General features: G+C 35.2%; 1 protein-coding gene across 1 annotated transcript; it reads right to left on the bottom strand.

Annotated features, from left to right (window-relative positions):
* Nucleotides 1-42: 42 nt before the first annotated feature.
* LOC109079568 (histamine H3 receptor) lies at nucleotides 43-14,508 on the bottom strand. Its single transcript, XM_019094712.2, has 3 exons — nucleotides 14,186-14,508; nucleotides 11,220-11,386; nucleotides 43-2,262 (listed from the first exon to the last, which is right to left on the bottom strand). Exons 1-3 carry the CDS (start codon nucleotides 14,487-14,489, stop codon nucleotides 1,513-1,515), a joined length of 1,221 nt encoding a protein of 406 aa, XP_018950257.2. The 5' UTR covers nucleotides 14,490-14,508; the 3' UTR covers nucleotides 43-1,512.
* Between the last annotated feature and the right edge of the window lie 2,858 nt (nucleotides 14,509-17,366).

Genomic DNA, 17,366 nt, shown 5'->3' with positions numbered 1-17,366 from the left:
TCAAAACAGCAGATGCACACGTCCTGCACACCAACACAAGGTGATAAATTTGCTGGTGAAAGGAGCCATAGAAATGGTTCCCCCAGCTCAGAGCGAGTCAGGATTCTACAGACAATAGCTCCTTATCCCCAAAAAGGATGGCAGACAAAGACCCATCCTCGATCTCAGACACCTGAACCGCGCCCTCGTGAAACGGCCTTTCAGAAAGATTACATTGAAACAGGTCCTCTCGCAAGTGTGCCGGGGGACTGGTTCTTTTCACTGGATTGGAAAGTCACCTACTTTCACATCCAGATAGCCACCCACCACAGATGATTCTTAAGATTCGCCTTTGAGGGAGTTGCTTATCAATACATGGTCCTTCCCTTTGGACTGTCCCTAGCTCCTTGCACTTTTACAAAGTAAAAAGTTTCCCCACTGAGACAGATGGGAATCCACATTCTGAATTACCCCGACGAATGGCTCAATCTGGCCCAGTCAGAGGACGAGCTACTATCTCACAGATCCTTCCTCCTCAGAATGCCTGGGACTCAGGGTCAATTTTGCCAAGAGTACACTGTCCCCCAGCCAATGGATATCGTTCCTGGGAACAGTTCTCGGCTCAGCCCAAATGAGGGTGGTAGTCACGCCAGAATATGTACTGGTAATTCAGCAGCTTGCAGACTCATTCAAAATTGGATCGCCAGGGCAGTCTATCCTCGAAACGCCTCTTCATTCTGGTAGAATGCCTCTTGGAATGGGCTCAGCTCAACTTGTGTTTACTGAAACAACGCATGTGCCAGGCAGGCTGAACCAGGGAGCAGACATGCTATATCGGAGCAATGTCCCCTCGGACGAGTGGATGCTCCACCCACAGACGGTTCACAGAATCTAGGAGATTTTCAGCAATGTCTGTTAGAATGTTAAAAAATGTACAGTGTTAAATAAGTATTTTTACATTTGTTGTTTTGTATTAGTGTTCAATATTTAAAAATAATATATATTTTTTTAAAGAAACTTGCCCTACACTGGTCACTACTATTGCACTATAATGCTGCTTCTGCCACCATATGACAATAGATTTACACTTCGAATTAGTCTGTCATCAATGACAGTAGCTCATTGGAAAAGGATGGAAAATGCCCTTCATTGTGTTTGCACTAATACATACTGCTGCCTGCCAGCTGCAATCACCAATAAAACGTTGTTCCATATTTTTTTCTATATCGTAATAAATATCATCGCAAATATTCTTGAAATATCGTGATATAATTTTGAGGCTATATCGCCCACCCCTACTGCACACTTGCACTTTAAAACATGTTTTCAAAAGTTTGCATTTTCTGGCACCCAAAACACATAAAAAGCTTTCCATTTTAAGTTAAAATTGGTGTCAGGTAAACACCTCTTATGCCACAAATGCAGTTGACAGACTTGTATTGAACCTGGAACATTCCTTTCCATACATAGGCACTTAAATCCTCTTTGTACATGCTATTTCAGTACATGTGTGCTGTCCTCTGATCACTCAAACTATCTGTGTGTGCTGGATGAATGGGCGGTCAGTGGTATGTTGGACCTCTGTCGTGGGCAGAGGATCTTGAAGAAGGCTCTTCGGAAGCTGCTGTGGCACAGTGGGTAGAGGAATGGGTTGATCGCTGAGTTCAGCCACAGCAGCCAGAATGTCACCTCATACCAGTGATGGGACACGCAGTCTCCTCTGCATGCCGCTCGCACGATCATTAACAGAGTGTACGGCGCCCAGCACACCGCAAAAACACACACGATTATGGCCAGAGATTTAGCAATCTTTTTGTCCTGCCTCAGACGTGAGCGCTGGACACACCGCATCGACAGACCATCGTTCTCTGAGCGCTTCTCGCCGTCTGCTGCACTTTTCTTCTTGAGCATCATGGAGTTCCAGCAGATTTGGATGCTCATGCGTGCTTTCTCCCCGTACAGATTTGTAGCGTCCTGGCTCTTTGGAGAACAGGATTCTCTCTTGCTGCCAAGTCTCCTCTGACGGATGTTGAGGTAGATGCTGATGTTGAAGAAAGCCACAGAAAAAAACGGTAAGAAAAACTCGACCACTGAAGCAGAAAGTAGGAAGTACCAGGTGTAGTAGAACTCAGCAAAGCACTCATCGTCCGGCACACGGCTCTTGCCTGTCAGGTGCTCCCAGAATAAGATGGCCGGTCCATAGAGGAGGAAGGCTAAAATCCAAACCGCTGCTATCTTCACCACTGCAAAGTGTATCATTCCTTGTTTGGCACGATAAGATACCTAGGATCAGGAAAGAAAACAATGGAAAAATTGCATTTAATTGTCAGAAAAAAATGCAGAAAACTGAGAACTACAGAGATACATGCATATAACTACATACTGAGTCAAAGAGTCACAGTACATATATCCGTTATTATGGTTAGATTGATCTTAGAATGCTGTAAATCATCCTTGGATAACTGATGAAAGTAAACTTTGGCTGTCAGTATAAAACATTATCATATTGCCCGCCCACTTGTTGATCTTTTAACATTGGTCTGAATGAAAATGCTAATTAGTTTTTTGCCACTAGGTGCTGTTTTTGGAGCTGTAAAAATAGCTGTTTGCCCGGTAACGGCTGTACACAAAGGCAAAGCAGCACTGCCTTCACAAACACTGCTTTATCAGGCATTACAGTCAGGCATGATGAAATAAAAAGGAAACTAATCGGACCAATCACCACAGATTAGTGTCACGCAAAGGAGGGGTTTGGAAAAATGAATCGTTGAGCGAATCGTTTGGGAGCCGTTGAACAAGTAAGGTAAAAATAAATGCATATTATAAGACAATGAAAGTCTTTTTGACCTTGCATGCATCTCAACTTGTTGTTGGGAACTCCCAAAACCAAAATATGAACCTTTCATAACCCATAATAGAGGCACTTTAACACTCAAATATCAGACTTAAATACAATGAAATATCCCAACATAAAAGCCAATGTTTCCAATGAATAATAAATTTAAGTTTTACTGTAAGATGCATGGCAAAACTTACAGTTCAGTCCACAGCAGAGGTGTAAAATAATTTTACTTGATTACTTTACTTAAGTATTATTTTCGGGCATTTGTACTTTATTCAAGCACAATTTAAACTGGTTACTTGTACTTTTACTTGATTACATTCCTTGGAAACAGTACTTTTTACTCCTTACAATTTATTTAATCTTAAAAAGTACATTACATTTTTATTTTATCTTATGCACAATAAACATGGTAAACAGAAGTTCAAATGTTCGTGCTTGATGTGACAACCAATGATCATTGTTTTCACACATCAAACACACACATTTCTACTTCAGTTGTGACTTTCATCAGGTAAATGTCTGGCTTCAAAAGTTTACTATTAAATCTGAGGAAGCATATTGAGGTAGCAAAGTCGCGTTTCCCCCCCAAAACAGTTTATTCATTATTCTTTCTGTTTTGATAGAGCCTATAACTCTGTACTTTATTAGCTGAATGCACAAGATTGAGTGCAAATAAATCAATGATTAGAATTTAAATACAATTAATATTTTTGTGGGAATGTTTTTTTTTTTTTTTTTTTATTAAATGTTACAAATCTCGAGGGGAAAAAAAGTGTTTAAATGAACATTTTATGTTTAATAAATTGTAATTTATGTTTAGTGATGTTCTTACCAGGTAGTGGATATCATGTCATTATATGACATTGAATAGCATTCAAGACTTTTAATTAGGATATTTTTTATCTTAATAATTATATGATTTGCTTATTAATTAATCTAATTAGTCACAAATAATTATTTATCAATATTTGCCAAGTAAAAAAAAAAAAAAAAAACTCTAAATACCCTAAATAAACAATTAAAAGTATAATTATCCTTAGACAGTGATGTTGAAAAGACAACACAAAAAAAGTGACCTTTCAAAATGTTAATGTTGTATGTTTTAATTCTATGACTCTCCTCATTAATGCAACACATTCTTGTATTTTGTCTGGAAGATGTTTTAGCCTCTGCATCACATCTTGCTATTCAAAGGAATAGTTCACCCAAAAATAAAAATTCTCTCATCATTTCATGTTGTCCCAGATGTTTATGACTTTCTTTCTTCAGATGAACACAAGAAAAGATTTTTAGTCTGTTTAATGCAAGGGGACAGGACCACTTCAGAAACCACACAAAGTGAACACGACGGTCAAGTTTAAACTATTGGTATTCGTATTTGTTGTATTTATCCTTTCACTTAAGAATACACTGATTAATTAGCAGGGGTTGTACGAGTTACTGTCTGTCATATTCAGTTTTGGACGTCCCATTCACTTGCATTAATCAAAGAGAGATGACCCCCCCCCCCTAAAATCCTAGTATGTGTTCATCTGATAAAAGAAAATCATATATATATTGGATGGCATGAGGGTGGAAAGGATAGAGTTTCCTTTTAATCCCTTTCCCTGTATTTGTGTGTGTGTGTGTGTGTGTGTGTGTGTGTGTGTGTGTGTGTATGTTCCACTGTGCTGCATTTTAAATGTTGCACTAGATGTATGTGTTTGATCTGTGCATTTTGTTGCGTTTTCTCCCTTTAACAAAACTTCTGTATATCTGTTATATATATACTTCTACTTTTTTAAATACTTGAGTACAATTTAAAGTTGTACTGTTTTACTTTTACTTAAGTATGTTTTTGGCCAGATACTTGTACTTTTAATTGAGTAAAATTTTCACCAATTATTTGTACTTTCACTTGAGTAAAATTTCTGAGTACTTTTTACACCTCTGGTCCACAGTACTTGCCATTAATTCTATTATCTGCTAAGAAATGTGGTTGTTTTACCAGCATTTTGTCATTATTCACTTGTACTACTACAACCCTAAAAAATGTTAATTTCAGATTTAAAATCTTGTAAGTTACTGCTGTTTTTACATGCCAGCTTCCAATGCTGTAGTTGTATGGAGACCCAAATGTAAAACTAATGTGATGATAATCATTTGACAAATTGATTAAAAAAAAAAAAATCGATCAAGATGCAACCAATTATCAAGATGTAACAAAAAAAAAAAAAAAAAAAATTGAGATTAAGTATTTATTGCTATTCAACTAAAAGAGTACTAATTAAAAATCAACTCTTGGCATAATTAATTTCAAGACAACAAAGTGTGGTATTGCTCCACTGAACCGTACACAGAAGCTGTACATGAAAACGCACAGTAGGGAATGAAGCAAAACACTTTCTTTTGCTGGTACACACATATCCGAGTATGTGTGCCCATCATAGTGCTGCCAATGATAGCATGAATCTTTCCTCTACTGCCTTTGATTGAAGCTGAAGCCGCAGTCTGTGAGATCAAACATGGCTGTCTTGCAGATTAAAGGCAGACGTTACGTATTGTGATGTATGTTTGTATCATTACTCTGATGTTAAGAGCTTGTGTGGGAAAACAAAACCAGACATTTTCAAGGACGCTTTCTGACCTGAGTCTAAACAAACATCAGAGAAAGCTTTGAAGTAAATATTCCACAATCTTCAATGCTCTATAAAATCATTGTTCATGGGGCATCTCAGGATGTTTCTTTAGTTAGACGGATTTAACCCCACAATAAAGATTTGGGAAGATCATCTCATGCAACATCCGTTCAAAAATGGCTTTTTGGCAAAATGCAAAATGCAAAAAAAAAAAAAAAAAAAAAAAAAATCCCAGCCCACCTGTTCACACCTGTTGCTGCCTAATACACTTGAAGTTACTTTGCACCACTGTTAATGTAACTATTAGTGTAGACATTTTTATTGGAGAGCTAATAATATTTAAAGTAGTGCACTTAAATATGCAATTAAATGCACTAATAATAACAACTTATAAGATATTATATATAACCCCAATTCCAGAGATGTTGGGACATTTTGTAAAACGCAATAAAATCAAGAATCTGTGATTTGTTAATTCTCTTTAACTTTTATTTAATTGACAAAAGTAAAGAGAAAAGATTTTCAAAGTTTTCACCGACCAACATAAATGTATTTTCTAATTATGAAAAAAAAAAAAATGATTTTGATGGCTGCAACACACTCCAAAAAAGTTGGGACAGGGGCACATTTAACACTGTGTAACATCAGCGGTCCTTTTAATCACAATGTTTAACTGTAATTAGGAATTGAGGATACTAATGGTTAAAGCTCTGTAAGCAAAATTTATACAAGACTTCAGAAGCTGAGCAGTCTGTGATTCTTGTTGTCTGATTCTCGTTTTAATGATGAGCCATACACCCTGTTTCTACGAAATCACGCTGTTATAGCACAAGCAGAATGAGAGATGGCATTGTCTTGATCTATGGACTTCCCACGAAAGACAACATCTTGATGGCAGCATATATATCTTCGTACAATCCCAATATATGCCTCCATGTCAACAGTACCTTCGCACATATGCCAGTCACCCATGCTGTTTGCTCTGATATACCTCCATACCATGACAGACATTTGCTTTTACCTCTGTCACTGATGAAAGTCTGGATGGTCCCTTTGGTCTTTGGGGCTGAGAACTCGCCATCCATTTTTCCCAGAAGCAAGTTGAAATGTGGACTCATCTGAGAGTCTTTTTGATTATCTGAGATGAGCTCTGGCCCAGAGAACCCGGCAGCATCAATGCACAGAATTTTATGTATAGCTTTATCCTAGAATAACAGATGTTCAAGTTGTATTTCTTGATGCAGTAGCAGACTGTTAAGTGACAGCAGTTTCCTGAAGTACTCCTGATCCCATGTGGCTATATTTAACATGCATGTAACATGCATGCAGCATGACAGTTTCTTATGCAATGCCATCTGAGGGGTCAAAGGTCAAGCTCATTCAAAAAAGGTTTCCTGCCTTGCCCTACTTGTACTGTGATTTCTCTGGATTCCCTCTCTTTTCACAATATTACGCGTGATACTTGGTGAAAGACTTAGATTCTTTGCAATTTTGCATTGTGAAATGTGATTTTTTTAATTTATTTATTTATTGGACACTTCTCTCGTGACATTTGGCACAAAGTGATGAGCCATGATCCAGCTTTGCTTACAAAGACTGAGATGCTCCTTTTATACCCAAACATGATACCTTGACCTATAACCAATTCACCTGCTTACTGTGAGCTGTTTCAAAACAGTTTAACATGAATATTCTATAACCTTTTCACTTTTATTTTGCCTCTGTCCCATCTTTTTTGGAATGTGTTGCACCCGTCAAAAACAAAATGTGTTCATATTTACAAAATACATTTACGTTGGTCAGTGAAAACTTTGGAAATCTTTTCTCTTTTCTTTTTTGCATTTTACAAAATGTCCCAACTTCTCTGGAATTGGGGTTTGAAAAAATAATTAATTAAATAAATTAATTAAATAAATAAATAAATAAATAATACTACATACGTTATCTGAGTCCTGGAACAGTGGTGAAAAATACATATGTAAGTCTTACAAGTATTTTGGTAAAAAATCCAAATAAAAGGCTAAAAATACTCAAGGTAGTGCACTTAAATATGCAATTAAAAGCACTTATACTATAAATAATAAATACAAATTATCTGAGTCCTTAAACGCTTGTGAAAAATACAAATGTAAACCATATAAGTAATTTGTCACAGTACTATGGGCTAAAGCTCTATTTTGGTTGTGCTCTTTGAAGCACAGTGGTTTTTCTTTTGTGATGTGAGCAAAGATCAAGATATCACAAAATAAATAATTTAAAAAGCTAATTAAAAATTCCTTTAGTTTCTCCTTTAGAGTGTATGTGTGTTGTTTTGATCTTCACTGTCCTTTAGTGAGATAAATTAAAGCATATTGGGATAAAGGTAAATGTAGAGACCACTTTTTAAATTTCAAATATAAATTATGGCTCAAATCTAGCAGCCTCATATTCATATTAATTAATATCTACAATGTGTACCATGCATGGTTTATCTGTTAGCCAGTGAGGTGCATAGTGGGAGCTGATAGCTTCCTGACATATAATCTGTCAGGCAGTGATCTTGCATGCAGATTTTTAAATCAGGGTTCTTTAAATTTGGACCTCAAGGTCCCAACCCTAATCATTACCCCTGCACAAGCTAACCAGGGTCTTAAGGATTACTAGACAGTTGCAGATAGGCAGGTTTGATCAAGTTTGGAGCTAAACTCTACAAGGGCCAGATTTGAAGAACTTCATTTTAACCCTATTTTAGACTTGGTTCAGTTTTGCTGCAAGCTGATTCACAACAACACGCCACAGAAGTTACTCTGAATGCTTTGTTTTTTAAAACTTCTTAAAGACCAGTGGAAACCTGGAAGCCATGCAGATGGTCAGTGGTAAGTCTACCTTCCAGTCAGCCCACTGAGGAAGTGGAGAGGCCTTTCTCTTGGGTACTACACTTTTGAAACTCTTGAGGGATGACACCCTTTATCATTAGACCATGATCTCAAGCATTTCAAGAGGGTCATACACATTCCCAGGATGGCACTGACCCATTATTCCATGCTGAATTCACACAAGGAAGATGCAGTTTGAAGGGGAAGACAGAACAGGTCCTAGTTCATGAAGAAAATCTTCTTCTTTATTTATTTATTTATTTTTTAAGTGCATTATCCATAATTAACAGATCTATCACCTTCACCAGTCAATAGTCAATGAATTAGCCACTTGAACCAGGATATTTTACAACCGATAGGACTTGTTTATAACTGCTGTAGAATAGGTCATTCCAGGATGACAAGTTCTATATACAATGAATTACATGAAATTAACTGCTGTAGAATAGGTCATTCCAGGATGACAAGTTTTTAAACATTAGGAGAAGATCCTCCAGCATGTTCTCTCCGCTGTAGAATAGGTCATTCCAGGATGACAAGTTTTTAAACATTAGGAGAAGATCCTCCAGCATGTTCTCTCCACCAAAACTCTTTATCTATGAAGCATGTTTTATTGGATTGTTCTGGTTTTAATCCTTTGAGAAAACTTTTTTTATTCAGTTAATTCTTTTGAAAAGTTTTTAATAGAGTTGTCAAATACAGTTTTAGAGTTTTTAGCAAAAATAAATTGTAAAAACATGATATAATTTGGCCATAAATTTTCTCGCCATGAAAATAGCCATAGAAGCTGGCATGGCGTTAAACACAAACAAACAAACAAACAAACAAACAAACAAACAAACAAACAAAATGAATCAGATAATAATGCAAAAATGTTTTGATGGGAATATACATTTGCTCATTTATACATTATACTTCACTACAACGCAGCCTTTCTTTTACCTCATCACAGATGTTCTGCAGTGTAACAGAAACCATGGAAAAAAGAGTGTTGCCAACCCCCACACAGAACAAAAACTATACACCAATGCATGATGCATGGGATTTAGCATGATGCCAGTGATGAGGAGGCACAATCAGCATCAGGTTTGACTTATCATGAGCTGCCAGTGGGGCTCCATTGTCCTGCCACCCGCTCCTATCATGAGACTTATCCCAGCATTACCGCCGGGACCCGAGTGACAGTGATTTGAAGGCAAGAATATCCTCACAAAAAACCAATAGACCTGCATTTCCATTAGAAAGGTTAATGGAAGTAGGACAGGTGCCCTGCTGGCATTAGTGACAATACAATTCTTTAAACAAAGGATAATATTACCAGAAAGTGTCAAAAGAGATGTTATCCAGACACCTGAATTGCCAAAATAATGTGCAATTACACTGCATGCCCAAGTTTGTGCTATTTGATAAATTACTGCTGTCAGATGTTCACAAACATACTCTTCTTTTTTAAATAAAATGTTTATGATACTAAAACATTTAGGATACTGAATTTAATCTACTAATTCTGCATATTCCCTAGTATGTCTCTCATTATAAAATGAATGTTTTTCTCTAGTTCGCATTGGCAACATACAGTGCCCTCCACTTATAGTATCTTGGTAAATATGAGGAAAGGTGGCTGTGAAAATAAATCTGCATAATTTATCTTTTTGATCTTTCATCTCTAGTTCGCATTGGCCACAATTATTAGCAACCAATTATTGCAATGTTCTTTTCGGGGACTCTCTCATTATAAAATGAATGTTTTTCTCTAGTTCGCATTGGCCACAATTATTAGCAACCAATTATTGCAATGTTCTTTTCGGGGACGGCCATGACAGAAGCTTCCTTTTGTGCTCAGTGACAGATTTTTGTGTTGATTTTGATGTTTGTTTTTAGATGATTCTCCTGATAGAAGATCCAACCATGGCCTATTGTAAGATTTCTAACAGAGGGTACTGTTGGTTTTTGATGCTGTGTATGTGAACAAGATGTCCAGGACCTCCAGCAGAAAAATAGGCCCACAGTATTAAAGATCCAGCTGCATTGGGTACTTTTTATCCCTGTTTGCACCAAACCCTTCTGGTGGGTTTGCTGTCAAAAAGCTCCTTTTTTTCCTTTCTTTTTTTTCTTCTCCTTCATCTGACCATAGAATCAGTCCTGTTTGACAACTGAATACGACAATTTCATGCTCCTAGTCACCCCGGTGTGCTAAAAAATGTAAATATAAATATACTCCAGAGAAATTTTAATCAAGGGGTGTCAATAATTGTGGCTAACATGCATTGGAGAAAAATATTTATTTATAGATTCCCCCCACTTTTAATTGTTTCACTACTTAGAAAAGTTAGAATATTTAGATTTTTTTTTTTAATGAAAGACTTAATATAGATTTATTTTCACAGCCACAAATATTAGAAGAGAGCACTGTAGATAGAATAATAAAGTTTGTTACTCACCTGTTTGAAAAAGAGCAAATCTGACCGAATCCAGCTGAAGTAGTTAGTTATGCTTTAGGTTTCCTTGCAGATGAATTACAGTACATGTACAGTAGTTTGTCTCTCTGTTTAAATTATATTTAATAATGATCAAGTTTGCAATAATTCTCAGACTCTTGATAAGCATTTTATCATTTGTGGTGGTTATCACACAAGCAAGAGTTTCATATTCCTGACCATTTCTAAATAATATGCGATATTCTATAATAGTCTGCTTCCAGGTTCTGCTTTACTATGAGTCAGACTGGTTAAAGCGAACAAAACAAATTGAGTCACAGTGACTGTGCATGTATTTTTATTAATGAGTATCATTAATAGTGCTTGTTGCTGTTGTTTATTGCTAACCTGGACAATACTTTCTGCAGTCGTCATGAACTAAGAATGCTGAATCACAATGAATACATCACATAATGAAAATATTGGGCATAAAATTAGGGCTCACCGCTTTTGTAACGGAGAGATAGCGGTCATAGCTGATAAGTACGATGTTGAAGACAGACGCAGTGCAGAGAAGATAGTCTACGACCAGCCACAGCTTGCAAAGTCCTTTACCCAGCATCCATTTCCCTGTCAGGATGTAGGGCATATACACGGGTATGCAGAACGCACCTGTGGGAAACACCCACCAAAAAGCATTATAGTCATTCTGAAGAGTCAAGCTGAATAATTTGTACAATTCATATCTGTTGTTACAGCATTTTGTCCATTTGTCTGTTAGTGATGAATCTATCAGTCGTGTTGCTGTGGTTACACAATGATTGCAATTTCAAGAGTAAACATCCAGTTACATTAACAAAACGACAGTCAAAAGAGCTCCATTATCTATTGTTGTAGCATAGAGATGATGCATGAAGCCCAGCTCACAAAAAAATCACTTTCAAACCAAGCAGCTTTATGTTGGTCAATGTGATGAATCCGCGTGACCAAACTGAACCAAAAATCTGTGTGGGGAATGTTTTATTTTATTTTTTTATTTTTTGCTCTATTGAAATGGCTTAATTAAAGTTTCCTTAGTTATTACTTGAGTGTGTCACAAAAGTGTTTGTTAGACTTGTGCGTGGTGTTGAAGTCAAGTAAAAAATCTAGGATAAAGTATTTTTCAGAAGAAAAAAAAAATCTTCAGTTATGAAATGTAGGCACTTCACTAATACCTGGGGTAAAAATTTTGTACTAAACAACAGCGCACCATTATAACACAGTTTGCCAAAATGCTTAATAATTCCAAACATTATAGTGTGTGCCCCATCTCACGGCATACATATTTTACGAGGTGGCTAATTCGTATGACCTCACTCATACAAATTCATATGATTTTTGTTAAATCTTACATATTTTATGATTTGCACAATTCGTATGAATTTGTACGAATGACCTACACCTAACCCCGCCCTTAAACCTATCCGTCATTGGGGTGTAGACAAATTGTACAAAATCGTACAAGTGAGGTCGTACGAATGTGTGCAAATTAACCACCTCATAAAATACGTATGAATTGGTTGTGAGATAGCATTGCAATGCATTAACAGAATAAAAAATAAAAAAATGCAAACTTTTAAAAAGTGTAACTATTCTTAAAATCTTACTACTAAGACCACTTAAATATTTAATGCACATGAATGTATTAGATGTAATGACACTTCTGGGACCAATTTGCACTATTAACTAGGCATATTTGCTGTTTATTAGTCATTATAAAACACATATCAATGCGTTATTCTGCATGAACATATTCTAGGTCCCTTAACTCTACCCCCAAAAATTACCTTTCTAAATATTAATAAGCAGCAAATGAGGAGTTTACTGAGGCAAAAGTCACAGTTAATAGTTAGTAAATAGTGAGAATCGGTCCCCAAAATAAAGTGTAATTGATGTAATAAAAATCACTTATGAATGAGAAAACTGTAAATGTTAATCTTTACTAGAGTTGCATAAAAAATGAATGTGAGGCAATATAGTCTCCAGCAGTTAAAGAGGATCTCTAGTGAAATGACTCGTTAAGATCCGTATGTGGAGATTTATAACAGCAATATCATAGAGTACAGTACAATAGAGTTCATTAGAGTGCAATAAAAAAGCTCCATGAAAAGTGCATATATCCAATCACAGACAATTAGTCAAGGTTTGCAGTGATAAATGGGAGAATTCCAAAAACTTATATCCAAGACTCATACTTGATTTGACTCATGAATCATGCACTCTCTGATGGACTTCTATGCATGCTCAGAAATAAAATGCGTACCTTTAGGAGTACAACAGCTTGTGGCACTACCTTCAAAGGGACACCTTTGTACCTTCTTTACCTCTAAAGGGTATATATTAGTATCTTAGAATAGTAATGTCTACCCTTAAGGTAGCAATATCTACTCTTGTGATACTATATTTAGATTCAACCCAAACTGTTTTTTTTTCACAACAGCTGTGTTCATTTTGTTTGTTCAAGCAGATAGCTGTACCAGACTGATTTGCCTAAAAGGGATTTCATGCAATTGCTTTTTAGCTTTACACTATTTGCTTTCCTCAACAGCATCTATAGTAATTCTCAGCTGCTTATAGATTTTGTCATCACAAGAGCAGACATCGGTGGATGCATAATACACTAGAGTGATTAATAAGTTCAGAGCAGTTTTTAACACCTAGATATGACAAGGCAAAATTCTGACATAAAACATGGGGTGAAAAATGCAAAAACACTTCCACAGACAAATCCACTGACAGAGAGCATAGTATCCCATGCAACCTGCTGATGAAATTATCAAACATGCAAAATACACTAAATTAACCAAAAACAAAAAAATAACATAAACATAACTAAAAACATAACAAAAGAATGACCCACCTAAAATTAATTTCGCTACTTACATCACATCTCTTTGGATGTTAAAGCAGACAACTGCAGACTCTTTTTCCCCTCTGAATTTCTGTTTCTTCATTATGACTCTTGGATTGGAGTATATTATTATTATTATTATTATTATTATTATTATTAATCAAAGCTCTGGGAAAAATATTAGCCTATGTACACATTATTAAATAACTTGTTTTTCAAAGTAAGCACGTTACAATCAAATAATTTTAAATCAAGAATAAGCATGTGAGATTTTAATAGCTACATTTTTTAATAAAATTCTAAAGCTAGCGATTTGAATATATTAAGATAACAATCTTACTACTCAAAAACTCTTGATTAAAAAAAAAAAAGATCATATTAACGAATTTTATTCAGCTTTATTTTATTTTCTGAATATTTCAGACAGACCAGTCCTGCATAATGTTCGACTACATCACTTTGCACCAAATTTTATTCACCCTTGAATACGACAATCACTAGAAAATTTGATATTGTTGGCATATCTGACTACGCTGACAATTTTTTTAAGACTATTAAACTTTTCTGCAAACTTTACTTACCAACGAGAAAGTCTGAGATGGCCAGGTTTAGCAGGAAATAATTGCTCTGTTTGCGCAAACTCTTGTCCATCTTGAAGGCGACGATGACCAACGCGTTTCCACACACAATCACAGCAATCAGAATGACCATCATGACCGAGAGCAGCGCGAGCGCCGGACCCTCGAAGCCCGCGTCTCTCCTCACGGCGGTCCAGTTACTGACCGTGTGTTCACGGGTCATGTTGGGATGGTTACCCATCGAGAGCTTCGCGGTCTTCACTTCGAGCTGGTCTCTTTCATCTGTCTCCCGAAGGTTCACATGCATGCGTCTGGTACATGTGTCGAGTGCGCGCAGTTGACGCCCCTCGCCGTTCCCACGACGCGCGTCAAGAGCGATTCAGAGCCACTATCGACTATTCCATTCATTTTAGTGTTCTGATTTACTGACATAATTTAAAACCGTGGTAATATGTGATATAAATCAAGTACAATGTAAGAAAATAAAGAAACAATGAACTATATCAAATATTTTAAATTTAATGACTTTCAGCGATAAAATATTAAGCATTCAGAATTTAACTCTCAGTGTTGATGGCCTTTGCACAGCTATTGATTTCAGCTGGGCTATTAATGAAATTAAATTTGAAAAGAAAGAAAGAACGAAAGAAAGTAAAAGAAAAAGTTCTCTTTTTGCCTTGAAAACAATGCACCTTCATTCAGAAAATCTAGCTGCTTATGTTTTGGACATGTTTCTTGAATGCATCAGTTGAAATTGCTTTCAGACTATTACAAAACAATCACGTTACGTTTGAATAATCAAAAATAATTAAGCTTGTAACTTTAATCTCAAATTCCATAAAGCGTTTCTAAAAAAAAGAAGAAGAAAAAAAAAAGTTTCCAATTACATAGTCTGTAAGGACCTTTCACAACAAGCATGTTGCAATTAAGCAAAACACAGACAAATTGTCTATTCACACCAAGTGTAAAATCAGTATCCTTTGGGCTGAACTTCAAGTTCAGGATTGTAATTAGACTGTATTACTGTAATTAGACTGCTAGACACAGAAATCACAGATATTAACACTCACTGAACACTTAGTCTTGTTATGGAAGCCTGGTAAGTTCGATCTTAGTTTTAAATACAGTTTGAGCACTTGATCAGACTATATGTTTATTCATTGGCAGCTCACATTTACAAATAAAAAACTGTAAATGTTTTAAAAAGTTACTTTTTTGAGCTACATTTTCATATATATACATATATATATATATATATATATATATATATATATATATATATATATATATATATACACACATACATATATATACACATACAGTACAGACCAAAAGTTTGGAAACATTACTATTTTTAATGTTTTTGAAAGAAGTTTCTTCTGCTCATCAAGCCTGCATTTATTTGATCAAAAATACAGAAGAAAAATTAATATTGTGATATATTATTACAATTTAAAATAATTGTTTTTAAATGTATTATACTTTAAATTATCATTTACTTCTGTGATGCAAAGCTGAATTTTTAGGATCATTATCACATGATCCATTAGAAATCATTCTAATATGATGATTCATTATCAGAGTTGGAAACAGTTCTGCTGCTTAATATTTTTTCAGAACATGTGATACTTTTTTAGGATTCTTTGATGAATAAAAAGTAAAAAAAAAATAAAAATAAGCTATGTTTTTAAAATATAAATTTTGTAATAACAATATACACTACTGCTCAGTAATTTGGGGTCAGTAATTTTTTTTTCTTTCTTTTTTTAAATAAAATCAATTCTTTTATTCAGCAAGGATGTGTTAAATTGGATAAAAAGTGATAGTAAAGAAAATATATTATTAGAATATATATTATTAGAATTTTTATTATTATTTTTTTTTTGAATAAATGCAGTTCTTTTTAACCTTTTATTCATCAAATATATTAGACAGCAGAACTGTTTCCAACACTCATAATAAATCAGAATATTAGAATGATTCCTAAATGATCATGTGATGGACTGGATGTTACATGTGACACTGAAGGCTGGAGTAATGATGCTGAAAATTCAGCTTTGCATCACAGGAATAAATTATTTTTTTTAAAGTATATTCAAATAGAAAACTTATTTTAAATAGTAAAAATATTTCACAATATTAGTGCTTTGCTGTATTTTTAATCAAATAAATGCAGGCTTGGATGAGCAGAAGAGACTTCTTTCAAAAAACATTAAAAATAGTAATGTTTTCCAAACTTTTGACCTGTACTGTATATATACATGTATCTATCAACCAACCACTACCCGTAGTTATATACCTGCTTTATGCTTTATAATGTGTCAGCCTTTGAGGTAGAAACAGAAATCAATTCTTACCTGTTGATACTATATGCAGTGTGTAGTAGTAAGTGTTTTGTTTGCATTTTGCTGTTTTATGTTGATTATAACTACACTAGTAAACCATATCTGTGGTTAGTTAGGAATAGCTACATAATTATTCTGACAAAAAGCCTGTTTTTCCATGACTATCACTAAAATATTGTTAGATGTTTCAGTATAGTGTTTAGATTTTCAAAACCATTAAAATAATGCAATTAACACCTTTTTTTCAGTACCTGTCCACTACCATTGGCATGCATTGATCACTCATTAGGTATTATAGACATCCTTAGTATAAATTTGCATGTATGTTAAGATGTTACTGAGTGTGCAGAGGTATAGCATTGGCAATAACACACTAGTGCAAGTGTGCAAAATGATATTCACATAGTATTCACATGAAATGAAGCTCCATTAGTAAGCTGGACCCCCACTGAGGGATAAAACAGCTTAGGAGCTTAGGGATCAGCCTTCTCCCAGTGCAATCTTCACAGCAGGTTACTGATTGAGGAGAGGGCAGAAGATGATGTCAAGCAATATTGTTTGGCAATTAAAGGCTTTGAAACCAGTTGTTAAAAATCTGTTTTCCAGTCATGTGGTGTTTTCTTTATTTTATTTTTTATTTTTTGATACTCCTGATTCGGAGACACTAGTGGTGAGGACAGGCCAAAGCCTGGTATTTGTCCACTGTGAAGAGAAGAGTAGGGTAAATTAGTTATTCTCATGGGAGAAAAAATAGCACCAAAATAATAAAAATTGACTTTTTTTTATATTAGCTATATAATCAAGAGTGCTGTCATACTGAATATAAGTATGGTTGTGAT

This window comes from Cyprinus carpio, chromosome B2 (genome assembly GCF_018340385.1).
Source record: "Cyprinus carpio isolate SPL01 chromosome B2, ASM1834038v1, whole genome shotgun sequence".
Taxonomy (NCBI): domain Eukaryota; kingdom Metazoa; phylum Chordata; class Actinopteri; order Cypriniformes; family Cyprinidae; genus Cyprinus; species Cyprinus carpio.
This window is presented reverse-complemented; position numbering and strand designations above follow the sequence as displayed.